This window comes from Euprymna scolopes, chromosome 13, assembly GCF_053919585.1.
Source record: "Euprymna scolopes isolate OS-2025 chromosome 13, ASM5391958v1, whole genome shotgun sequence".
In the NCBI taxonomy this organism is placed as follows: Eukaryota; Metazoa; Mollusca; class Cephalopoda; order Sepiida; family Sepiolidae; genus Euprymna; species Euprymna scolopes.
The window spans coordinates 1,127,101-1,141,244 of NC_136494.1; the positions used below are offsets into that span (position 1 = coordinate 1,127,101).

The 14,144-nt window shown below is 30.4% G+C and overlaps 1 protein-coding gene across 5 annotated transcripts in view; it reads right to left on the reverse strand.

Annotated features, from left to right (window-relative positions):
* Positions 1-8,992: 8,992 nt before the first annotated feature.
* The window catches only part of LOC145291914 (nuclear distribution protein nudE homolog 1-like), a 165,578-nt gene continuing 160,426 nt past the window's right edge, over positions 8,993-14,144 (reverse strand). For 4 of the 5 annotated variants that reach the window (XR_013869493.1, XM_080137757.1, XM_080137756.1 and 1 more), the window contains one exon: positions 8,993-9,798. Coding sequence is in view for 3 of the 5 variants with exons in the window: in XM_080137757.1 (XP_079993883.1) it covers positions 9,738-9,798 (61 nt within the window). In the remaining 2 variants the exon portion in view is untranslated. The remainder of the gene's footprint in view (positions 9,799-14,144) is intronic. The other variant, XR_013869491.1, reaches the window with a different exon arrangement.

The window sequence follows — 14,144 nt, forward strand, 5'->3', positions numbered from 1 at the left end:
TTTTTATCAAAGTTGGAACAAGGATTCTAGACATAAGGTTTAATATCATGATTTTAATCTTTGTAAGTGAACATAAAATGTTGTGCAAGACATTTGTTCAGGAATTAATTTTAGACACGAGACGGACATTCTAGTTATAAATATGGAATTACTTTTTATGCATAACCAATTAATATATCGATATTTCTTAAATTTAGTGATAATTATCAATTCAAATACCATAGCAGGTATCCTAACTAATCTCTAAACGTATATACCATTTACTGGACAAAGCAGGGGAGGGTAGAGCGGTAACTCTAGATATATCTAAGGCTTTTGACAGGTTATGGCACAATGATCTTCTCAGGAAAATTAGATCATATGGTATCACTGGAAGAATACATAACAATTAAATCCTTAAGTAAGAGAAGAATCCAGGTTGTCCTTGAGGGTCGTACATCTAAACAATATGATATAAATGTGGGAGTACCTCAGGGGTCTATCCTGGGACCTTTATTATTCCTGATATTCATAAATGACCTCCCTGATAAAATTGTCTCTGAGATGGGTATATTTGCTGATGACACCACGCTCTATAACAGGCATGAGGGGAAAACAAATGAACACATATCTAAGGAAATGGCAGAAACACTAGATGAAGACCTCCAATCTTTAGTGGAATGGGGAGAAAAATGGATTTAATGCTGCCAAGACTAAGTTTGTTTCCTTCAATAATGACAAGGAACCTTCTCTACCACCAATAGCAATGGCCAAAAAGACATTACCTGAAAGTACTTCTTTTAAACTCCTCAGTTTAACGTTAACAGGGAACATGACTTGGAACAATTACATCGAGAGCATTGCTAAGACTGCTGCAAAGAAGGTGGGCTCTCTCTACCGTGCTAGAAAGCTACTTACGCCTGAAAGTATCCTGTACTTCTATAAGGCTACCATTCGTCCATGTATGGAGTACTGTTGTCACATTTGGGCTGGTGCATCTGCTACTAGTCTCACTCCCGGATAAGGTTCCAAAGAGATTCGCCAACCTGATAGGTTCTGAATTGTTATCTAAGCTTCAGCCTCTGTCCCATCGATGAAATGTTGCATTCCTCTGCCTGTTCTACAAATATTTTAATGGTGAATGCTCTGACAAACTATAAGCACTTGTACCCCCCACCTCACTGTAAATACCCTCAATAAACCCCACAAGCAGCTAAATCCCACCCCAATACAGTAGAGATCCCTAGGTGCAAGAAAGCCTTCTACTCCAATAGTTTCTTTCCTAGAACTGTTAGACTTTGAAACTCCTTTCCAGGATTCTGCTTTCCCAACTGTACTGACATCCAGAAGTTCAAGTGTAATGTGAACAGACATCTTGCTGCTCATTTCCCTTCATAATACCCCTGCAACTTATGTCCCCAATAATAGCCCCCTACTTCAAAGTGGCACTGTGCCTTGTTTGGGATGAAAATTGAATTAAAAAAAGAAAAAAAAGAATTCAGTGGGTAAATATCAATTCAGATTAAAGTAATATTTATTTGAAATCCTTTTCACTACGCTGTTGTTTTTTCTACATTATCATGTATACATGTTAAATATCCAGGCAGAGTGTACTAAAAAGGTAGTGTGATAAGAGTAGGTGCATTTCGCATGGACACGCACCTGGTTGGAAGAAAAATAACATGATACAGTGTCAAAAATAAAACAACTGAATTGGAACCACCAGTAAAAAAAATTAGCAGAAGGAAACACATCATTACCGAATAAAACTGGGAATTTATACACTGACAACGAATTCAGGTGGCATTTATAGGGTTATCAATTGTTGTTAATTCATCAGTAATTTCAGTCCAGGAAAAAAATAAAATAAAAAAAATAAACATTATTACCATGCATGCGTATTCCTTCCTCACTAATCAAAAAAATTCGTCCACAGTTGCTGACAATAAAAATACATCATAATATTTTTGTATATTAAAATATTGTTTTTAATGCACAGCAGAAAAATGTGTGCATTTTTTCAGCTAAAAGTGATGAATTTTTTTTCACATTTGACAAATAAAATAAAATTTTATGAAAAATGTGAAAGCCTGTAAACTATAGGAATTATAATTTAAATTTTAATATAGCGTGTTGTTTTCTGCTTTTATATAAAAAAGATCAAAACAAAAGAAATTAATAAATTTCATGCAAAAGTACTTTCATGTTTCAGACGTTTCATATTTTGACTAATGTCATTTTCATCCCTTTGTATTCTCAGAATGTAATTGGAAATAACCACCAAGTTAAAAGAAAATGATCTAAAACAAACATGGAAATAAGGATAATTCAACACAGAAATATTGAAAAATTCTTACCAAAGCATTGGGTGTATATAAAAATTAAAAAAAACTCAAACCACTTTTAGTTATTTAATTTTTTTTTATTATTTATTATATTTTTATATATATATATATATATATATATATATATATATATATATATATATATATTTGTTGTTTATTTTTTATACAACTGAAAATTAACAAAAACACCGATATCAAAATTGGCAGCCTGGTCAAAGTAGTGATGTCATCTTAGAGGGCACCAATCAGACACAATTCACTTTTAATTTTCTCTCGCACTCACTTGTCTGTTCACATACAACCTGTGTGCGTGTGCGTGTGTGCCTATGAAAGAGGAGGAGGGGGATGCACACTATTTCACGATTTTCAAACAACTGAAACATCCTAGTTCATTCTGCATCATATAAAAATTTGGTGTTCATACAGGTCAAGACACCACAGCGAATAAAATGTGTTCAGTAAAATCCAATAACAACTCACAGCAACTTTTAAAAAGCAACAACACAAAATGAAAACCAGGTTCCAGAAATGGACAGAAAAAAAACACTAATATTGCTAGTGTTAATTTTTGTAAATTGTTTTTTTCATTTATTTTTTGCAATTTTGGCACCTTTTTTTATATAATTAATCCTTTATGATCTGGTTGAAATAATTCATTCAGTCGTAAATAAATTAATATAATGACATAAATAGGGTGGGAATTAGTTCAAACACGCCTTGTATATATTAATTTAGTATCTGGACAGTTAGTAGATATCTCCAGATTGCAACTGTCCATTGCTTACATTCAGTATGCCGTCGTCTGTCTTAGAGAATGGAGGATTTCGTTTGTCATGAACAATCTTTTTTCAAACACTATGGATAGTAATCAAGGTAAGTTTATGAAATGCAAAAATTTTCAGTGGTAGTTTAACTATTGAACTTGATAATTTTTCTAGTTTGAAGACAGTCATAGTTTCATTAACCTTCAAACTAACTAAAATCAACAAATATTTTTTAAATCATCTACATTATAATTCAGGTCATAAAAGGTTAAAAAATAAAAAAAGCAACAATTTAGCAAAAAAAAAAAAAAAAAAAAAAAAAAAAAATTTTTTTTCATCCATTTTCCATTTCATAAACCTGGTTTCCATTTTGCATTATCGTTTTTCAACTGTTGCCGCAAATCACTATCAGATTTATTGAAACAATATCATTCACCCAAAATTTCATGTAACCATCATGATGAAAATCAAAATGTGTGAACGCTTTATCTTTTTCATGAACGGACTCTCACATTTATATCTTTATCACCAGACAAAACAATAAATTTAATTTTTATTGAAATTACCAGAAATTGTTCCTTTAATTTTTAATTTTTTTTTTTTTTTTTCTAGGACAACCAAGAGTGATCTGCGAGTCCACTAGAACGCGACATACAATAAAGCAAGAATAACCTGCTTCTTAGAGTCTTCAAGCCCCACACCTTACTTTTCAAACAATTTCATGTCAGCACTAATGGACAGCATATTCTACTGCCTTGAAAGGAGACACAGCATAGCAGTGCATTTGATTGGTCAATAAAAAAGTTGTTGGGGGGGAGGGGGGCTCGACATTCTTTCTTTTATGAGAAACAAATTTGATGGCTACCCTGGCCACACATTCAAGACCCGCATCTGTCAACTAATCAGCTTTTATTCTTACAGGAGGGAAAATAGATACATCCGGAGGGGAAGAGGGAGAGATAAGTTTGGAATACAAACAGAAGCTGGATCATATCATTCAGTCAGGAACGGATGTATTTGGCCAAAACGAGTAATGACATCAAAAGTTGTATCGGTTTGCCTTTTCTTAGGAATATTTAACCCAAAAATTGTCTTTTTTTTTTTTTTAATTATGAAATACAATGATTATTAATTACAAGAGATTTCATATCGATTATTTACTTTTACATACAGACTGACAAATATATACACACAGCACACAGGCTAACTGATACACACACACACACACAGCACACAGGTTAACATATATACACAAACGCACAGGCTAACTTATATACACACACATACAGAACCTGTTTTATGTATGTGCATCTAAAAAGAATGGCACTAACACATAGGGTAAGTACTCACAGAATGGAAGATAGACATACAGAGAGCCAGCATTCACACACATACACACAAATAGATTGAGAAATAGATTATCATACACACACACACACACTTAAAGACTGACGAATAACTAAACATGAGATCCATCCATACAGTTGATCGTGTAAACATACTCAAATTTGGTACTCTACTCCCAACAAAACTTTGGCATCATCATCATCATAAAAAGAAAAGCGAAGTAAAGAGAAATGATGAAAAAGGACAGGAAAATAAAGCTTCTTTCTTTTTTTTTTTTTTTGTTCCTCCTCTAAAAAATAACAGAAAAGATGCGATGAGGAGAGGTAAAGGGATTAAAGAACAGAAAAAAAAAAAAAAATTAAGCTTTGGAATTGCACTGGTCAGTAAGATTTTTTTTTTTTCTTTTTTATAAATGGTTTATTAATTATTACAAATCAACCAGTAACACAGATCCTTAATATGGGAAAGGGCTCATATATGGAAATATTGCACAGATGGACAAAAGTAAAGCCAGCAGACATTTATGGATGTAAAGAGACATGCATTTTCAGCCAGATCTATGTGTGAAGATTGCTCCATTTTTTTTTTCAAGTCCTGAATAAACTTCTAACAAAAAGAAAGTCTAAAAATATTAAATAATCCAAAATAAAATTAAAAAATTCAATACGAGTATTTTTTTTTTTTAAATATTTCATAAAGTGGGAAGAAAATCTAGGAAATAATAAATATAAACCAAAGAGCAGCTTATTTTAATGGTAGGAAGTGTAAGTCGTGAGGACAATAAATTCGGTTTTACTAATTATTTATGACAAATTAAGGCACAACAAATGGCTCATGCTGATTCTATATCCATGTGATATTTAGGCACGTCATTCGCGCAATCTGGGATTCTTATGTCAAGAATAAGAAATCGATTTTAATGTAGATGAACTGGCATGTTTTTTTAAAGGTTATTTTTTTTGTTAAAAATCCTTTTCAAAAAAAATTTTTTTTTTCAGGTGGAACATGTAAATATAAAAATAAAAGTCAAACAAACAAAAAAGTTCCCTTAAATTAAAAAAATTGTTTAGTGAGTAAAATATTTTTTTTTTTAAACTTAAAGGAACATTTTTTTTTCTTTTTATGTTTGAAACATTTCTTTTTTTATATTCCCCTCAAGTCTGGGGGGGAAAAAAAGTTTTGTTTTTTTTAATAAGATTTTTAACAAACAAAAAAAGCAGCATGTTGAATGTGCCTAAATATCACATAAATAGAGAAACAGAAGAGACTTGATTTGTTGTAAATAATAAAACCAAAATAAATTTAAAAATCAAAATAAACAAAATACAAAATGTCAGTCATTATAAAAATTAGGATGAAGAAAACAGAATTAATTCTTTCATTAAATCAAGACATTAGCTTCCTTTTTTTATCTTCTTACAGTTTTTTTGTTTTTTTTGGGGGGGGGGGGTCATCTAACTCTACTCAAATTAGTCCCACAGCTAAAACAGGATTGTCCAGTATAGATGAATCCAAAATACAGCTAAGAAATATCCTCAATTAAAAAGCTTCAACCCAGATTGTAGAAAATACATTAAAAAAAAAAAAATTTTTTTAAATGACCTAATTCCAATTTTGTGTACTCAAAAAATATAAGAAATATTAATGACACAGCACAAACAAAATTTTACATAAATAAATCATTTTTTATAAAAAAAAAAAAAAAATCTATAACTGCCCTCTCTTGGTTTAGTTCAAACACATAAGAAAATCTGACTCCTGCAAAAATTGTTGACTCACAACTTCATCTGTAGCAAAGATTTGACTTAAGAGAGAGAGAAAGAGAACCTGGTTTTTGATTAAAATAAAAAAAAAAAATGACTGATATCTCCCACCACTGCCTACAAACATTAACTGCAATTCACAAAAATCTGACATCTGTAATAGCATTTGTGAGTGGAAATCAAAAAATTATCAAAGACTTCTTAATATATACTATAAACTAAAAATAGTTATTACTGCCTATAGAATTTATTTATATATATATATATATATATATACACATACACACACACATCTTTGAAAAACAAAACGTAGATGCTTTAGTATACAAACCAATCTGAATAGTCATCTAACTACCCAAATTAGTCCCACAGCTAAAACAGGATTGTCCAGTATAGATGAATCCAAAATACAGCTGAGAAATATCCTCAATTAAAAAGCTTCAACCCAGATTCTAGAAAATAGATAAAAAAAAAAAATAAAAAAAAAAAAACAATCACCTAATTCCAATTTGGTGTACTCAAAAAATATAAGAAATATTAATGACACTATGAAATTCATAAGAAAATTAAACAGGACGGACATGAACACATAGTGCAGACAGAATCAAAGACTGTCAATCATTGTGATTGGCAGTTTCTCATGTTCATCAACACTTGATTCTATGTCAAAGCTCATCAAAATCAGAGCATATATCGCTCTACTATCAATACTGAGCATTTTTCCCCTCATAAATATAGCAAGTAACACAGCTATATTTATTAATATATATTTTAGGAGCTGAATGGCCTCCTTACTATTCAGCAGATCATCAGAATGAAAATCATTTTAACATATCAAGCTAATATAAAAGTGAGCTTTTATAACTAAACATTGTGATGTCAAATCTAAACAAAATCATAAAGTGTCTACCAAAAGTCATCCAACTGTCAGGTTTTTTCCCTTTCACAGGACTTGTTTCCCTCTATTGGTTTTGCACGTGACTGATCCAAGTTTTAGTTACAGAAGGTTTGTCTTTGTATTATCAACAAAAATTCTTATTGTTTGCAATGTACTGAATAATATAAAATGCATTATGAATCTAAAATCCTTGTTTAGTCTTTTTTTTTCTTTTTTTTTAATTTCTTCCTGTGTTATATATATATATATATATATATATATATATATATATATAAATTTTTAATTTCTTCCTGTGTTATATATATATATATATAAATTTTTAATTTCTTCCTGTGTTATATATATATATATATATATATATATATATATATATATATACATAAATCAATTAGAAAACTCCGAGTTAACTACAAAAAGCTATCATCAATTTACAAAAACTATAACAGCTCAATATTTCATTATATAGTGAAACACGGCTGAGTGTGTGTGTGTGTGTGTATATATATATATATATATATATATATATATGTATATATATAAAGATTTAAATTATTTTCAAAACATATTCCAAATAAAGAATGCACAAAAGATTATCAAAGTTGTTTACAGCTGTTTCCAGACAAATTTTATTTTCAGTTTCATATAATAACATAAAATTTGTCTAAGTGTCTTTCTGCAGAACAGTAGGCTTGAAGCATCTTTTGTTTGTACTTAGAAAAACGATTGATTTTTTTTTTATTGATTTTTTTTTCCTCAGTACAAATGAATATGTTTAAGATGGTTGAGAAATACTGTCCAGAAGAAACATGCTGTTTTGACAAATCTTATGTTATAAAACTGAAAATAAAAGTTGTTTGAAAATAAAACAACTTTGACATAATTGTGTGTAATTTTTATTCGGAATATGATTTGAAAATTTAAATCTTTAAAAATACACAAACATGTAGTCAAGTTCAAATATAAAAATATCTTAGGGTTCTAATATGGAATTCCAGAGCAAAGATAAATTAAAACAGTGTCCAACACAAAAAAAAAAAAATCCTGTATCAAGTAAAATTGGCTTTAATTCAAAATCAATTTTTTTTTTTTTTTTTTGCATATCTAAAGAATTATGCCTATACGTTGCATTTCTCAATATTCTGATTGTATGGCTATGAAGAAATGGCTGTTATTTTTTGTTCTTATTTGGAATTAAACTTAATTAAAAAACAAATATACATACAAATAATAGAACAAAGATGTCATATTCCAAAAGTCACATCAATTGATCAAGTAGTTTGTTTTTAAACTAAGAACATCAAATTTTATTACAAGCAAGATGGAAGCCACCATGTTTTATAATATATTAAAATTCAAGGGAGGCAACTTATTTGACGACCAAAATTTTGTATATAGTCAAAAGAAAACGTTTTCTTTCACTAAAAATAGTTAAATTTTTTCTTACTTAAAAAAAAATAAAAATACTTGATCAATTTACATGACTTTTGGAATATGACATGCTATGATGAGCATGTTCATCATATAGATTCTTCTGCATTTTTGTTTTTAATTAAGTCAAATTCTAAATAAGTTATTTTTATCAAAACTAATTTTGCTTGATACAAGATTATTTTTGGATCAGAAACTATTATATATATATATATATATATATATAACACAGTGCTAACTCATTCACACCATCTTCCACAAATTCACACATGAAAACTTTCGTTTACATATATACAGACAACATATATAATTATATCTATAAGATATAAACTTGGAATTATCAATGCTCTGATTGTATAGGTTTGAAGAAACGGCTGTTTTATAACTAAAATACAATAGACACATAATTCGCACTTAGAAAGGATCTGTTAAATAAAATCTTGAACAGGATTTGGGATCATATAACTATTTTCTTTGTTTTTATTTCAATATTTATTTGGAGGAAAAAATCTATCTAATCAGCAAGCTAAATCAAAATAGATCTCAGAAACTGATTGAATAAAAGATTTTGGCCGAGTATATACTTTCATCCTGTAGATTGTATTCAATCTAAATTTAAATTAGAAAATATGCTGGAAGAGTTTCTAACAAGTAACTAACAAGATGTGATCAGAAATTGTAACCCAATAACATTCATAAATAATGTTTTTAGATAAAGAGTTTAAAATGAACTGTTGAATGTTGGACAAAGCAGCAGACAAGCAAAATTAATTTAAAGGTTCAATGAACAAACAGATGAGGCTGAAAAGAGTTATTTCCCTTAGAAAGAAAAGCCCAGTGGTAGCAGCAGCAGCCATGGCAGCAGTGGCTAAAGAAAAAAAAAAAAAAAAACAGACATCTTACATCCTCCCCCTCCCTTCTTTCTTTCTTCCTCACTTACATGCTCGCAACAGGACACATCGAGCCATCGACCAGCACAGACAAAAACAATTATATAAAAAAAAAAAAAAAAAAAAAAAAACACTCTCTGCCCAGTGAGAGTGAGAGAGAGAGAGAGAGATACCAAGCTCAAACAAGATAAGCTAAGGAGAATAAAGATGGAAAAAACGTTTGAGACAGTTATCACTTGGAATCGTGGCTATTCTTTGGACCGGCGTGGTCTTCTGCCGGGTGTGCTGTCTGCATCCAGAGTTGGGGACAAGGCTACTGGTTGTCACATGGTCACATTCAGTGGCGCTCGCTGCTGGGCTGTACCTGTTTTCAAACGGGATGACCTGAAATATTCAAAAAAGATAAAAATAAGTAAAAATGTTGCTTCATATTTGAATTTTTTTTTGTACAAAGATTATAGAAAATATTTCCTAAAGCACAGTCACTAATTATCCACCGTGAAATCGGTTTCAGCTTTATTTTCAAACAACTAAATTTTATTTAACACGTCCTGTACCTATCCAGAGTTGACTGGGACACAGTAAAGTCATTTAAACCCATACAGGAAAAGAAATTAAATTTTAGTTATAAGGGAGACAAATTTTATTATATTCTTTAATTAAAAATGTGATTAACTCCCCTTGATTTTGATGTTTCAATAATGTAAAATATATTACCTATTAGCGTGTCCTCAACCCTCACTGGCAAGTTTTCACTTCCATACATCACACTGGACCAAGTAATTTTAAAAATAAATTGTGGCCAAATACATTATTATATGGCCAATAATATGATCCAACAATGGAGCCACCAGTGTTGTTGAAATTACTTAATAAGCTGGCTACGTTTATAATGAATATGAGGAGGTATGAAGATCAACTATTTAAGGTGAGATGAAGACTTCTGCAAAGGTGGGAGAAGGTACTTTAAAAGTAGCTAGTCAGAAGCAAAGTTTGATTTGTTAGATTAAATGCTATTTAGGTCTGATTTTGAAAATCAGACAAGATAACTTTATATGCTAGATCATGATTTGGATCATTTTCTTGAATAAAAACAATACTTGATAAATATTGGAGGGGGGCGGAGACAAGAGAGTCACTACTTAGCAAGGTCCCGAAAGCCACTTGAGGATAAGGATTAACGAATGTAAATTGGCAGTTTAGTAATCGGTTTTACTATATTTTTGATAATATTCAAACAAAATGTAAACAGGATTGCCTGTTTTGTCAGAAAAATTATGTAAGGGCAGATAATTTTAGCTACTTTCGGTTTGAAAATATGCATAGATTTCAGGGAAATTTATAGTTCACTGAATTCTGGATTTGTTATATGTAATATGCAAGTGAGAAATATCTAGACTTATCTGCCTCTACAAAATTTTGTTGATAGGACAGCTTTTGGTTAAGAACAAAGTATAGTATCTGTTCTTATATTACACTTCACTTTCTCTACTCCCAGTTTGAAGAAGAAGAAAGCTTTTTAAACTGAGACAAGTTATATTTTTGTCTTAATCTAGAATGCCCCTTTTTGGGGGAGCTGGCTTTTCTTTCACATAAAAAAAAACTAAGTTGTGTTTAATTCTGCTCTTGTGAGGAGGCAAGTAAATAGGGACAGACAAACATGTTGGCATTATGCTTGAATATTGTCAAAAAATATCGTTAACACTCATTATCGATTGAGTAGTTTCTTCAAAGAAAATAATTTGTTTTGGGAGAAAGCCATCATACCACAGGAAACAGCTAATCATTTATTGGGCAATTTTGGATTTCTATACAAGACAATGTTTTTAGACAATATTTCAACAGTTGTAACCTCTATACAAGACAATGTTTTTAGACAATATTTCAACAGTTGTAACCTCTATACAAGACAATGTTTTTAGACAATATTTCAACAGTTGTAACCTCTAGCCTTCTTTAGATGTTTTTTCTCAAAAGATATGGCTATTGTCTGAAAATTTTTCATTTTTTTTTTTTAATGGAAATTACTGCAGACAATGCATGAAACCACTTGATGTAAGGAGCTAATATATATAAAAAATAAATATAAAAACTGTATATGTTTATATCTTTTCTCTATTTCTTATATAATGATATGTGTAGAAATACAAAAGGTCTCCTGCAGAAAAATAAAAATTTTTCTAAAAGAGCAAAATTTTCAATCATGCCTTCAGTCCTCCTTAATGAAGAGGATATGTGCGCACATGGGAGAGGGGGGAGGCAAAAGAAGGTGCATATATATATATAAATAAATACCTGTTAACATATACTTTTTTCATGATAAAGCTAGAACCCAGAATTAGATGGAATCAAGCAATTGCATCGACATCATATATATATATATATATATATATATATATATATAATGTCGATGCAATTGTGTGTGTGTATATATATATATATATATATATATATATATACACACGCTACTACTACTTCAAGGTAAAAAAATAGTCAACAATAAAATATGAATAGTTTTGATCCAGAAAACAGCAATTCTTTTCTCAGAAACAAAACTTATGGAATGTGAGGACTAAAGGACAACTCAGGCTTTCCAAATGGGAATCTTGTTATCAATAATCTTAACGAGACGCGTGTTTATGAATCTTTCTGTCAATCTGATCACTATCAAATATGTTGTAACGGGAAATAATGAATGAGATGCGATGTGATGAGAGGCAAGTGATGAATTAAATACAAAACTCTCATAATTTGAAGCCTACGAGTTTAGTTTCTTATATGTTATTGTTTATTATCTCTGTAAACACATTCAGAAATAATCGTAACTAAACAATATTCAAGAAAAGAAAAAAAAACTGGTGACATAAATAATTGCTTAAATATTGATAAATTTTATTACAATATAGAAAATGTTTTTTTCCATCTCTGTAACATTTACCGAGTACCAACACACGTTGTGTGCAGTTTCAGTCACAAAGGAAATCAAGACAAAGAATGGGAAATAAATACAACTCGTTTGTTCTTTGTAGCAATATTTCCTCATTGGTACAGACGTGACGTTTCTCATGTGATCGTTCTTTTTGATAGCTTTTTTTCTTTACCGGGGACGTCACTTCGCATGCATTTACATATGCGCATACACTACACACTCTGTTACACCCACCCACAATGCTTGATTGATTTGTGGAACAAAAAAAAAAAAAGAAAAAAGCCACATTTCTATCCCAGTATTTATTGGTTTCAGATCACTGTCCGCATTGAAACGTCGTAAACACAACAATCAAAATGTAAGTAACAGTCCAAACGAAACACATTTTACACATTTACCAACCCCGAAAAAATTAATCTGAAGAAGGCCAGTGGATACAGCGGTCAAAATGTGAATATAACAAAATGTGATAATAAACATCTAAAACAGGTAAACAATATAAATAAGAAAAAAAAACTTCGACTCAAAAATAAATGGAAGATTTCACAACCAATCAAAAGACATGCAGAATTGGAATCAAAAAATGTTGATGCAATGTTTTGGATGCAACTTCATTTGATGATGAAATCCTGAGTTTCTCACAATTGCAATATATCTCTGTCAACCTCATATATATTTTAAAATATATTGGCTGTGAACACATTGTCATACAATTCATCAACACGGCTGAACCGGGCGAAAATCGAACTTTGGATCTTCAGGTACCGAGTCTAGTGCTCTGCCATTGAGTCCATTCTCACCACTTAAATATACTCCATTTTTAGTAGTTATTTCTTTTATTTTGTCTGCTTTGAGAAGATTGCATTACCTGAATGCTAATTGAGTAAGGGAAAAATTATTCCCAATTAGCATTAAGGTAATGCAATCCACTCAAAACAGTACCACAGGCAAAATAAAAGACATAACTAATATATATATATATATATATATATATATTTTCAAGTTAGATTCCAGTTTAATAGTATTGATTAAATAAATATTTTTGATTGAAAAAAAAAAGGGGGGGGGGATTATTTACAGTGGTTTCAAAATCATCATATTTGCATTCACGTTCATTTTACAGGCTGGTATGTGTTGGACAGCTTTTATTTTTATCATTTCCTTTCATGTTTTCTTAGTTCTCATATTGTAAACTGAACCTGCTACTTCAACTGTTCTACATTTAACTAATCCAAGAACCCTCACACATTCTTTGAACGTGGCCATACCATCAAAATCTTCTGTTCTGCACATATCTCTCTATACTGGTCAGATTAATCTTCCTTTATCAAACCTAAGCCTGTCTTTAAAACTTGCATTACAGATCCATCATATTATTCTCATATCATTTCTCTCCATGCAACGCATGTCCTCAACCCTCACTGGCAAGCTTTCACTTCCATACATCACACTACATACACATGCCTGATAGGCGTTTTCTTTGATTAAAATAAAAATTTAAGTTAAAAAAAAAAAAACTCCCGTGCATATATAGATGTTTAACATGCAATGGAAACTCAAGGCTTTGTATTGTAAAACGAAATTTTGAACTGTAATGGCTTTATATATATATGTTATTTAATAACCATGCGTTTTTGTTTGAGGAGAATATTTCTTCAATTTAAAAAAAAAAAATGAAAAAATAAAGTCTCAAACAAAAACACTTATATAGCAACATTTGCCTAAATGAAAACATGCTGGCTAAATACACACAATATATTTATAAAAAAATTTGAATTATTAAACCCATTTGCAACTGCAT